The 12,782-nt window shown below is 43.4% G+C and overlaps 1 protein-coding gene across 9 annotated transcripts in view; it reads right to left on the bottom strand.

The window, feature by feature from the left end:
• ALS2CL (ALS2 C-terminal like) overlaps nucleotides 1–12,782 on the bottom strand; it is a 50,110-nt gene that overhangs the window by 8,587 nt on the left and 28,741 nt on the right. For all 9 annotated transcript variants that reach the window (XM_074845116.1, XM_074845135.1, XM_074845160.1 and 6 more), the window contains 11 exons: nucleotides 12,620–12,696; nucleotides 12,155–12,221; nucleotides 11,244–11,440; nucleotides 8,742–8,807; nucleotides 7,890–7,988; nucleotides 6,113–6,271; nucleotides 5,716–5,827; nucleotides 4,141–4,218; nucleotides 2,484–2,611; nucleotides 1,052–1,225; nucleotides 378–471 (listed from right to left, as the gene is read on the bottom strand). In XM_074845116.1, the coding sequence (XP_074701217.1) occupies nucleotides 378–471; nucleotides 1,052–1,225; nucleotides 2,484–2,611; nucleotides 4,141–4,218; nucleotides 5,716–5,827; nucleotides 6,113–6,271; nucleotides 7,890–7,988; nucleotides 8,742–8,807; nucleotides 11,244–11,440; nucleotides 12,155–12,221; nucleotides 12,620–12,696 (1,251 nt within the window). The remainder of the gene's footprint in view (nucleotides 1–377; nucleotides 472–1,051; nucleotides 1,226–2,483; nucleotides 2,612–4,140; nucleotides 4,219–5,715; nucleotides 5,828–6,112; nucleotides 6,272–7,889; nucleotides 7,989–8,741; nucleotides 8,808–11,243; nucleotides 11,441–12,154; nucleotides 12,222–12,619; nucleotides 12,697–12,782) is intronic.

The raw sequence follows: 12,782 nt of genomic DNA, 5'->3' as shown, positions 1-12,782 counted from the left end.
TGATATTTGCTGTGATATTCAAGAGAGAGCAAAGGCTGCTTCAGGGAAAGGCTGGTTGAGTGAAAAACAACTGCCGAGAGTGCATGGAAGGTTATTAGATGTTTCCAGCAGCTGGTTATTCCCTGACACAGTTTGAGAACCAAGAGTGAAGCTTTATCATCACTTCCTGGCCTGTATAGCTGTACATAAAGTAAGTGTCCAAAAAGCATGAAGGATAACCCTCTTCTTCACAAGCATAGGTACTCACACATAATTTAGGGAAGACTCTTGAAGTCAGTGGCAATGTTATATGTGCTAACCGAAAGCAACGTAAAGTTGCTACAACCTGTGTCCATGGCTGGTGGACAGACATGGATCATTATGATTTTAAACTTTACCTTCTCTAAATAACTCTGTAGTGACTCCAGCTCCTGGTGCTGGACAAGCTCTTCAAGAATATCTTCTGTCTTCCAGGACACATCCTCAGTCCCCCTGAAAAATGAGAGGTGAGGACGGAAGATCACACAGTGAAGCACTGAGATCAATCCCAAGTGGTATTGCAGGTTGATTCCAAGGGTGCAGTGAGAGTATTAGAACAAATGAATTTTTCTCTACCCTTTTCAATGGAACTGCCCCACTGACTTACAAAGACCTGTGATTATCTAAATTCATCACCTTCGGCTCGCCTTACAACCAGCCTCAGTTGCATCCTGCACATGCTTGTCTTATCTATTTAAAATATTATCTTAAGGGGAGGTGAGTTTGCTATGCATCAGCTGATGATGTCAGCTAGGCCTCCCCCAAATACAAGAGGAGGCAGCGATGACTGGGTCATGTGCAGATGCTTACACTTAATCAAATGAATCCCATCCAAGTTTTCACTTATAAGAATCAGTCTCAACAGCGCAACCTTAAATTCAGACTCAAAATTCATCCTTCTGTTTCAGGAGCAGGAACAACTGGATAATGCTTGGGTTTATAACTTTAACACATGGCAGACCCTAAAGTAAACCACTATCCCCTCTACACAAATGGGCTCCTCTGTCGCAACAAGGGCAGGCAATACTCATACTTTTGGCAGAAGAGGTACTCCTGAGATTTCCTCAGCTCCTTGCTTGTTTGTATGTGGAACCCTGTGAAAGACTCCTCTGTTTCTTCTTTGCAACCAGAATGGATGAACTCCAGGAACTGGTCATAGATTCCCTTCCATCTCTTCTCCACTGGGAACTCCTCGAGGCCCAACTGACTGTGAAACATAACATGGCATTAGGTTTTTCTGTGTCCCTCCTCAATTATTTCAGACTTTACCTTCAAATATGGAAGGTTCTCCAGAATCAGATATTAACACAAGAACTATGGGAGCAGAGAAAGATGGCAGTGCCTAAATGGTAATTCAGTGAAAAGCAACTCAAGACTATTGTCCTGACAAGGAGATACTTTGGGCGAAGAATAATTCCTGGTGCATGGAACATCTATCATCTGAATCTTTGCTGGTGAAGTGATCACAGGCTTTCTGCTCCACTTATGGATGTTTCTAAATTTAGACTATTTCAAGTGAAAGCCTGCAGAAAAGACTGATGGCAAGAAGACAGCTGAGCAACCACCACCAGTAGCTATTGCTGCCTGAATAGCACAGGAAACAGGAACTGTTCCTGCACACAGATACCCTGCTGGACTGGAAATGTTTTGAAGAGGAAAGAAGAGGAAGGTACTGGATTTTGTGGGAGGAATTCCTCTCAGAGGACAGGCAGCTGTCTTTCCCAGTGGGACTCACTCATTTGGGTTAAACCAGCTGAACCCAGGCTCTCCACCCTGACAACCAGAGCATCCCTTTGCAGGGTTCAGCCCTCAGAATAAGAGTCTATACCAAAGGATGTGGCCTGATAGCTTCAGCTCAGCTTCTCCTGCCCTGCATTCGCACCATTGCCTGCCAAAGCAGCATCATGACTGGTGAAGCTCAAATCCTGGCTCCACAGCCTTCCTCCACATAAAGCACTACCCCGTTCAATCTCTTCAGATCTTTATGTGCTGTGCTTCGCTTCTTGATTTTCAGTAGCTTTCCTACCTCTACAGTATCAGCTGGTAATATTCATGTAGTAGCACAGAGGGACAGGAAAGGAGCAAGTGATGCATTTTAGCAGCCCACCTTTGCCTGTATAGCTTCAGACCTGTGTGTACACACAGATACGAATGTGTGCGTGCGCACATACATGCACAAATCACTGAACATGTTATGCCTCCAAAACTCTCTCCAGTCTGAGGATGGGAGTATGTGGATGGTGGCAGGATGGGAGTAGATTATCTAGTTTCTGCTTCCTATGTGACATTAAAATTAAATGACAAACTGTGCTCTCCTTTTCTCCTTTCATTGCATATAAACCAGTTTTTAAGATCAACTCTTTCAGGCAAGGACTGCCTTGATCCCTGTAGGGTTTGATCCAGTACTCCTCTAGGTAGAGTCAAAATACAAGCCATGACCCAAGAAGTCAGCTGTTGTTGCTCACACTTTGGTTATCCTGTCATCCAGCTGCTCGTTTGAAGTGTTCAGGATGCCGTGCGTCTGAAGGCCTTGGCCCGATTTGTTAGTAAAGGTTCCCTCCAAAATGAAGCCATTGGCAAATGACAGTTTCCCCTGCAATAGAGAAATAAAGGGTTATTCTGCCAAGATCTCATTAGAGAGAGGAAAGAAGCTGGACCGAGATCTCAAATTCTCTTTTCAACAGAGCCAGCTCCTGAAACGGCAACTAAGAACATCTTCCAGCATGGAGGTGCACATTTTCAGCTTCCAAAGCAATAGAGTCATTAAGGTGGCAGTCACTGGAGAAAACATGTCCTTGCTATTGAATGACACACATAGGATTCTGGATGGGAAAGACTGCCACAACTGCAGAGTAAAACATTTACATTATGCTTTACAAATACCTGGTATCTTGAGTTATAAAATTTTCTGGCTTAAATTTGACAGTATAGTTATTTCTAACCTAGAGTGAACACATGAAACTTCAATTTCCCCTCTGTTTTTCCTCTGCTCATTAAAAACACAAGCAAGTTTGGCCTCACAGGTAAGGGGAATCACATGATATTCATCATAAATGCTTTCAATATGTTTGCTGCTACCAAGAAAAACCTTAAAGTCTCTTGAGGCAAATACAGAAGACATGCAGTAGCTTGACTCAAAATTAGAAGTTTTAATTAAATCCAATCCAAAGCCAAACAATATTGTAACTAGTCTGGCTTTGACTACAAGCCTGAAGCCCTCACTGCTAATAGCAGGAGGCACTCCATCTTTAAAGAACAGATTTTATAGACTAACCACTAAAACTAAACATTAATTTTGGAGGAAGCAGTATCTAAGCACTATAATCAGTTTCTGAAAAATCTACCCCAAGTCTTCTGGCTGAAGAAGATGACAAACTTTTCCTCCCATGACAAATGAGTAAATGACAGGGCTCATTTGTAATCATTACCAAGTGTCTATTGTGTCTATTTTGACATCCACTCATTCTGATATAACCACACACTTCCTGTCAGACTCATCATAGATTTCTGTAACAAGCCGGAGGAATAGTCTTCTCTGCAACGGGGCACTTTATGAGCACTTTGACCAGATATTTCTGTTAAAGATCAACCACAAAATGCTGAACATGTCAGTGCAGCATCCAGATTGCAAAATTAAGCTTCCAAGATCCCTCAGCTATGTTTTCCAAGATCCCTCAGCTATGTTATCATCTCGGTTACGTTAGTGTAGTGCTGGTACTGCAACTCTGCTTGGTTTATACATCATTTCCTGTGTTCCCAAGCACTACAAAGGCTAAAACATTTGTTCTAAGAATACAAAAGCATCCCAACAGCAGCTGTGAAGCACAGCCAAAAATGTCCCACAGAAAAACAAAAAACCCAAACCCCTCAAAATAAACAAAATAGTAAAAACCAAAACAATGCACAAAGCCCCCAGCTACTTGAAGTCTCTCAGCTGCATCCTTCCTTCTGTGAATGAGACTGATAATAGAAAAAAAAATAAATATCCAAAAACCAGGAAAATGTTCTTTTCAGGGGAATGAAGGAAGTGGAGTGAGAGGGTGTGAACTTTGAAGATTAATCCATGAGCCCCATGGAAAGCAAGCAACTGTATAGAAAGGCTGAGATGAAGGAAGTGCTCACCTTTCCAACAAATGTTAGATCTTCTGTGAAGTTCCCTTCGTAGACAGAGTCATCTTCCAAGAGCAGAATCCCAGAACCCTTCATTTGAAAGCAGAAGTGGTGAATTTATGACATTAACTTCCTATCTGCTCAAATTCATCTAGAAACAGCCACTGGCTTGAACTATTTATGGGCTGCAGACTCAGAATCTTTCTGAAAGCCCGACATGTCATTGCAATGCTCAAGAGAAAAACAAGGAGATATTCTAGAGATAACCCATTAGGCATCACTGCACACAGAAGTCCTGGGTACTCAGGAGGTTTTAAACAACAGTACTATTGCATTTATTTCCCTAGAAGAAGGAATAAAAGGCAGGTTCCTGTTCTAAGAACAGTCGCCAAGAATTGCCATATGGGTCAAGCTCCTGGTCCTCCCAATCCTATGACCTTTAGGTGACTGTAGGCAATTGTGTCATTGTTTGAAAGGCTATTAAGAAAAAAGAGGAAGGCAGCTGCTATGTAGAATTAGCTTTCTCCCTGGCTGTGCAGTCAACGGGTCTTTAATGAGCTGCTCCTAAGCGTTCATTAAATGACTTGTCCCATTATCTCCCAACTCCCTCGGCTGCTTACAGTAGTGCATATTTCAGGGAAGGAGCACCAAGATGCAGAACAGACACTGGATAACTCAAACCAATGGGGAAAGATTCTTCTTGTTGGGGCTTAGTCCATGGTTTGGGCCCAAAGGTTTATACGTACCCATAACAGCCAGAAAATGTGGTCACTTTTAGAGCTGTAACACATTTTCCACTGGAATGGTTTTCTTGATGGAAAGCGCCCTTTCTGGCAAAAATAAAACGTTTCCAAGGGAAGCTTCTTGGCCATACCAATTTTCCACTAGGAAAACTGAAGTGACTGCTCCCCACCCGGAAGCCTTGTGAAGTTAAAGGAGCCTTTGGCAGCTGGCAAACCAAAAGACAGCTTTATTTTGTTTTCCCGCAGATGGAGGTTTTATGGAAAGCCCTTCCGACAAAGTTTCCATGCTAAACATTTTGTCCTAATTTGGTGAGTGGGGAAGGGGTTGTTTGTTTTTTTAAGCGCGTATTTTTCATGAGAAGAAATGCCTTTCTTTCCAAGCCAGTTCTAGTGATGCCAATCCCTTTTGCTTTCCCTGCAAACATCTAAACTTTCAATGAACTGGACAGACAGCTTGTCATAGGTAAACTCACATGGGAAAGGTAAAGGCTTAATGGTCTCTAAGATAGATGTTGTATCATATATAACGGCACAGCACTTTACGTATGAGTTGGGGTCTACAATTGTGACCTGATGGTCAGTTGAACAGCTAGACCTATAAGGTGTCTTAAGCATGAGCAAGGAGAAGTGACACTCTTACATCTAGTTCCTACCTGCACCTCCAGAAACAAGATTTAATCTAGGCCCTGTTCTTCAAAAACATTATTATAGTAAAATACCAGTGCTTACGTTTTCTTGCTTTCTATTTTCTCTCAAAGATTATGAAATAAAATCTTAATTTTGTCCTTGATGGGAAAGTCCATGTCCCATCGATCTAGAGAGTCCACTGAAAATGGGTACTCACCACCATTTTATCAGCATGAAATGTCCTTTGATAGCAGACACCTGACTGGGTTACTACAATGCCTTGTCCATGTTTGTGATCATCAAGCCATGTCCCTATGTATCTCTCCCCTCTGGAATGCAACAGAAAACAGATTATTTTTTTTCCCTGTTTTATTAAATCTTAGTCAATTTGATATATCACTTACTGAGGCTAGTTTTACCTGATATAATGCTCCATGCAGCACAAACTCAAATCATATAATACTTCCCCAGGAATTCAAGTCTTATAGCAGAGGTTGAACACATACCCCCTTCACTCCCAAGTCTCCCCATCAAAACATGAGACTTCAACCCCGCCCATAGAGGGACAAAACTGTCAGGCACCCAAAGCCAGCTCTGATCTATACCAGCTTTACCTATCTTTGTCTTCCCAGACTCCATATCCATTCTTCTTGTCATTTTCCCACTGTCCTGAGTATTTAAATGGATGCTCAGCTGAGAAGTTCTCCAGTATCCCAAACCCTTGGCGCACGTTGTCTTTGAAGTAACCTTTGTAGACCATATCATTCCCATACCTGCAGGGAGAGAGACAGACAGAATTTAAGACTGTGCCTATTTGATAGCTACTATTGGGGTAGGAAGCCAGGAAATTGAGTAGATTGGGTTCAGCTGCCTGCTAAATATTCCAAATATTTGACTGATAGCTCTGGAGACAGTAGTTGTTCACTATTAGGAACACGCATCACCCAAGCTAGTCACTCCACAGGTAGTTTTCAACATTATCTAAGGACACAACACTTAGGCTTGCAGTTGTCCTGGGAGAGGCCACTCAGTCCTTGATCTCTCACCAGCCAGGCTGCAGTGACCACTGGTTAATCCAGAGTAGGAGTAGATAAGATCAAGCAGGAAGCCAGGTCTACCTTCACCTTCCTATGCTCACCAACTACCCCTTCTCCTGGGCTCATTCCCCTGAGAAGAGTTCCCCTTAGCTCTGTCCATACTGGCCAGCAGATCTTCACTGCTACATCACTTACGCTAAACAGGGCTATCAGCTATAATTATCAACGTGCTCTCACACTTGACACCAGAGAAACTAGCTCAGCACTGCTCAGTTGCCTCCAGGTTCCCTAGAAATTTCTGCATGTCCTGTACTATGAGTTTGGTGCATAAATAAGGAGCACAACAACGAAGGTGGCCTATCCCCTATTAAGTAGCTGGAAAGCTGGGCTGTGTGCTTTCCTCTGCCACAGTTGGCTCAGTGAAAGCAGGGGTAAGTATGTGCAGTAAGTATGGGCAGTCCAGTCTTTGTACAGACCAACCCCTTTGGCTACAAGCCATGTGTGACCTAAGCAAAGATGAGGGTGCTGTTGTGCTCACTGCTGTGTAAACAAAGCAAGCTGGCCTTGTCCACATAACCCCACAGGCTGCAAATGAAACCAGTTTATACCTACAACCTGCTGAGCAGGCTTCTGCTGCCATTTCTGGCTTTCTAAATGGAAGGTAGACGGTGGGTAAGGCTGGGGCACCACCATGTGCCCACAACACAGGGCTTTACACACCAGACTGCATCCAAATTCCCAGCATTGCTATGAGACACAGGTGTGCAAATGACTGTTTCCGGAAGCATTTTGATGAGTAAATAAAAAACCCTTAGACTCTGTTTCTTAAATTAAGCTCTGAGGTTAAGCTCAGAATTTGAGAGAGCAAAAAAAGCCAACTGGGGGAACCAGCCCCCTTCAGCAGTTCAGGATAACAGTTACGGCTCCCAGACCAACAATCCCATCCATCATTAAGGAACTACTCTATACAGGATTTAATCCAGATAGCACGGCCAGGGGAGGCAGAGCGAGCTGTGTGCTCCACCAAGGCTGCCCAGGGCTGATGGCACACCATGCGCCCTGTGCTCCTCAACCACAACCATGAATGCAAAACTATATCCTCACCTATAGGGCACGAAGGATGCTATGTCAGGTAGTTACAATGGTCACAGCTTGCAGAGAAGCCCTTACTATTCTAATGCTCATGAGATGCAGGCTTGTGAAGAAGCCATACTGTCCATCTCCAAAGCAAAAGCTTCTGGAGCCTGAATTACCCTGGGTTTTACACTGTGACTAAGCCTTTCACAGTGAGGTGGGAACATTAAATACATGGAGTCCCCTTTTTCCCCAGAGTCCATCTTTGAGTTTTACTTACTCACAGATTCCATAGCCTCTCATCTTGCCCTCATACCAGTGGCACTTATAGCAGTCATACCGGTCTTCAGATTTGCGTGGGACAAGGCATATTCCAAACCTACAAGGTGCATATGACAGAGGTCAGCATCGCAAAAGGTGACTCAGTTGTGCTAGATGAAGTTTAAAAACTAAGGACCATCCAGACTTCCAAGCTGATTTACATGGTTGGTGTCAGCTCTACCTCTGACACTATTTCCAGGTATCTACAGACTTGCTCCAAGGAAGAGCTCATCTCCTTGTGAATTGCAGTCACGGTTTCTCATTGCTTCTTCTACAGAGTTATTTTCAGTGTTGTTTTTTTTCCTGTCTCTCCCCATTCCCCATTTTAGGAATTGAGTTAGACTACCAAAGTGATTGCTTTAGTGCAAACGAATTGCTTTCTTAATCCCGAAGTATTTGAGACATTTTTTCCCTTTAAAACCCTAACCTATTCTGAAATTCATGTAGAAATGAGAAATCTAGAAGTCTTATTTTCAAGTAGTTTTAGAAAACAATGTTTGAATTTCATAGTATCGTTTCCTTTCCCTGAAAACCCCTCATCTGAGGTATTTCACATGAATAAATACACCCAGATTTAGTGATCTGGGGTAAGATTCATCCAGATGAAGAAATGTTTGCATGTGAACCGGTCATCTGTGCACACTCCCTATCTAGGTTACAATCTAGTCAACCTTAAGCCTGGTGTCAGATGAATTGGGCTGTAATAGTGAACAGAATCCCTCTACAAGAGGTCAGTGTCCCTGTATATCTGGGAGGAACCATTTCTTAGTTTATTTTGAAGGCAAGAAACATTCCCTTTTTTCAGGCTTACCCATGCTCCAAGCCCTCTTTGAAATCTCCAACATGGTTGCGTCCATCGTGCCACTTCAGCGTCCCCCTGCAATTCAAAGCAAGCATCACACAAGGGAGATCACCAGCAACATTCAGAGCTGCAACAGAAGGTATCAAGGCACAACCTAGAAATGCCTAACGTCAAAACATTTCCTCAGGGAACAGACACACAGATGTTCTCCAGGCACTTCTGGGGCCTTGGTTTGCACCATAAGGATTTAACACCATAATGTTTTCATGCCCTGGAATGAGCTGGAGGAATCCTCTTCCAAGTTCCCTAATCCCAAAAGCATTTTGTGGAATTGCTGGGTTATCCATTTAGGACCTTGCACATGATCCCGTTGTAATTGCAGTGCACCATGTGATTAAGCCAGCTGAAGTTCCAGCGTGGCACATCCCTGTAGACAACATAATGACACCACGGTACAGAACTTCATTGTGCCAGACACTATGAAAACAAGAGACAAGGACTGGCCTAAAGGGATCATATCTTTCCATCTGTTTTATGTGGGGGTTGTAGAAATGATTACACGAGGTAACAATGCAAAATGAGACTGGAACAGTCAATGCAATGGTCAAATTACTGCATGGCCATGCCCAGCTGCATTTCCCTCCCTCCCGGTCTCCCACTCCACCCACACCCACTCACTGTTTTAATTCTTGCATCATCCCAGACACAGTGAGCTCCCTACACATTCACCAACCAGAGACAATAGAAGATGGTACAGTACCAAAACCATGATGTATTTGTTTGACTTTCACTGAGGTAGTTGCTTTAAACACCCACATGAGACAGGGGTTTTTTTTTCTGGTATTTACAAGGAAGCGGTCAGATTAATTTTAAGTGGATATAGAATACATCTCCTTTTTCTTTGCTACTATGAATACCAGCAAAGGAGAGCAAGTCAGAGAGAATGCCTGCTCTAGCCATGGGGATGGTTTAAGCTACTTGTACCTCCTTCCCCCACACCAGGTCATCAGGAGTACTGGGACAGAACAGTGAAAAACGCAGATGTTTTTGCTGAAGAGCTCTGATTCACACTGCCACAGCTCTCTGCTCATGTGCTTTGCCATACCAGCCTCTCCCTCAGAGGTGGATAAGCCTTGCTGCTCTGTAACCTTGTATTAGTAGCAAGTCATATAGAAGAGCAATTTCAGGAGTGAGATTAAGCAATTAAGCAATTAAAAACCTAGGTATTAAAAGCACCTGAAGTCACTTAATTCTGCCACAAATTTCCTGGGGTGCTTCAGTCAAGTCACTTAATCTGAAGCAGCAGAGGTATTTATTAATCCTATTTCTCCAACCTTAAGAAAGGAGGAGACAAAGAGCAAGGAGAGGTGCTTGTCTTTCTGTGTCTGGCATGCAGTGGTTTCCAGAGCTCTGTTAGGCTTGCAGGTGCTGGGGAAGGTGGAGATGATGTAAAGGACTGCCGCAGGCATAGCACTACTCTAAACACCTATTAAATGCTATTCTGGGGCAAGGCATAATTTCTTCCACAGAGGATTCAGGATCAAGCTTTTGATTTTGGATATTCTCATTACTTTAAAGCTCTTTCAAACCAAATCTCTACATCCCTTTTTGCTTCAATAGCAACTGTAAACAAACCGTGTAAAACTCAGGAAATATGAAACTTCCAAATCAGCCTGTTTTGGTGTCTGAGGAGGTTGGTCATATTTCACGTTTCTTCACTAAAATGGAGACTATGCTCTACCTTATGTCAAAGAGATTTTGGTTGGGACCATTTAACCTTTACAGACCATTCCCTTTTGGCAGAGCTCGCTCTTGAACTTCAGTTGGATTTAATGAAGAGTTCTCGTGTTCCTAAGAAAAGCATTTGAGCCTCTTTTACACTTAATTAGATTTTTTTTTACTTCCCTTGATAATAGTTTGGATGTTAAAATAGATATTAATAGGACAGGATAAAGCTTTTCTCTCATTCACAAGCAAAGGCTTTTTATTGGGTCATCATGATTGTAAGATTTTATGCCTCAGGCTGAGATCTTGAAAATAAACATTAGCTCAAGTCTAAGTCCTAATTACAGGTATAAGCCAACGCAGCACTTTCAAGGTGATCATTTCCACAGTATTGGGGGCAGCCTTTACTATTTACTGCATAAACCAGTATCGCTAGGAAGACATCTACAGTACAATAGATCACGTGTCAGGACTCATGCTTTGACTAAGCCCTGAAATCAAGCAAATGTGTCCCAACTGCCCCCCTGAATCTGTCCTCAACACCACATTTCCCTCTGGAAACAAGTGAGGCAGGAACCAGAGAGGCTGGCACACCCTGGGGGATCACCAGCACAGAGTCTGTGGTCCAGGCCCTCAGCATGGGATGGATCACCCCATGTCCACAGCCACTCTGTGGCATCTATACCTCCACCTGTGCATCCACTGGATCCAGGCAGTGCTACACAAAGACAGCAGGGCCATCCTTGCATGTTCTTGCTTAAGAAAGGGACAAAAAAGGCTCCTTACTTGCCATGCGGCTTTCCCCAGTGCCACTCGCCCTCATAGGATGTGTTCTTGAACTTGCCCTCCAGCCTGAAGACATAGGTGAAGAAGCGGCAGGACGGGGGCTTGGTGCCTTCTCCAGTCTTACCCCACAATGGGAAATCTCTCTTCCCGTTCAGTGCCTGGCGGACAGCCTGGTTCAGCTTCCACTGCCAAACAGCCTGGGGGCAGAGGAAGGGGTTGCTGGACTAACAGTGAAGAAAACATAATAGCTCCCAAAAAGAGATACTTCAGGAGAAGCAACAAGAAGCTGTTTGGTTCCCATCAGTTCCATGCCATTTGGCTTGCTGGGATGGTGAGTTATGGCCCATCTACAGCATCAACAGGAGGTGTTATCTTGTGTCCTGCAAGTTGAATCCTGCACTAATGCACAACATTTTCATGTCATTTAAGCCTGACTTTCACCACCACCACTAATCAGCCTTGGCACAGGACAGTGCTGATGGGACTGTACTGTCCCAAGCTCTGCAGCACACACTACTGGCCAGGGCAGACCACTTCTAGCACGCAGATATTTGTCATCTACCATCAACTGCCTAAACCACCTCTGACTATCAAATATTATATTGGCTCCACAGAGGGGGAAAAAAACCCTCAAAAACCCAACAAACCCCACGCTGCTTATTATTCTGCTTTAAATAATTAAAAAAAATAGCAAAAATCACAGAGGAACAGCCTCAGCTGCATTTAAGCAGGTGCAGAGCCCGCTAATCTGTCTTCTGATTGGGAAGCTAAAATCCTGACACTTCATGGGATTTCAACTTCCACTCAGTAGTCAATGTTTTGCCTCCACTACATCTCTATGCTATTCCCCTATTTCAAAACTTGGTGCACAGTATTTCAGATGGAACAGAAAGAGTCTGCCCACTGCTGACCTTCATCTGTGGGTCTTTGGCAGAGAGGAAGAACGTTTCTTCTGGGGTTATAATGCGGAGTCTGTACCTGTGAAGCAAAAGACATTACAAAGACTATGAAAAACACATTTCTCAGTCAAACAGCAGTTCCTGCTCTTCCCATTACTCTTAAGAAGCTAATGGTGCTTTTGCAGTCAGTTTTTCCTTCTCAAGAGGTACTCAACTAGTCAACTCATCTGTGTTCTCTAGGCCTGGAGCCTAAACCATTTTATTATTGATCGATTTCAATATATCAGTAAAGGCAAGCAATGCAAGTCCGAGCTGCTGTGATCCCATCTGAGAGGTGCTGCAACTATCTGTAGCCCAGAACCAATCCCACTGTGTGGAAAGGAGATGGGACAAAGTTTTGAATCATTTTCTCAGTTTCACAATCAAGTTGAACACTTTTTTTTTTTTTTAACCTCCAAGTAGAAATTTTTCACTTACAGTCCTGGAGCCAATTTCTCCCTGCAGTTTTCATCTACCCACACAAGCTTCAGATCAAAACTCTGAAAGCTGTTTCCCTGGAACAAAAGGGAGAAGATGTTCCTGTTATTGATGTAAACATCACACTTTGCCTCCACTCTGTCAATCCATTGAACAGCAAAGC

This window comes from Strix aluco, chromosome 1 (genome assembly GCF_031877795.1).
Source record: "Strix aluco isolate bStrAlu1 chromosome 1, bStrAlu1.hap1, whole genome shotgun sequence".
In the NCBI taxonomy this organism is placed as follows: Eukaryota; Metazoa; Chordata; class Aves; order Strigiformes; family Strigidae; genus Strix; species Strix aluco.
This window is presented reverse-complemented; position numbering and strand designations above follow the sequence as displayed.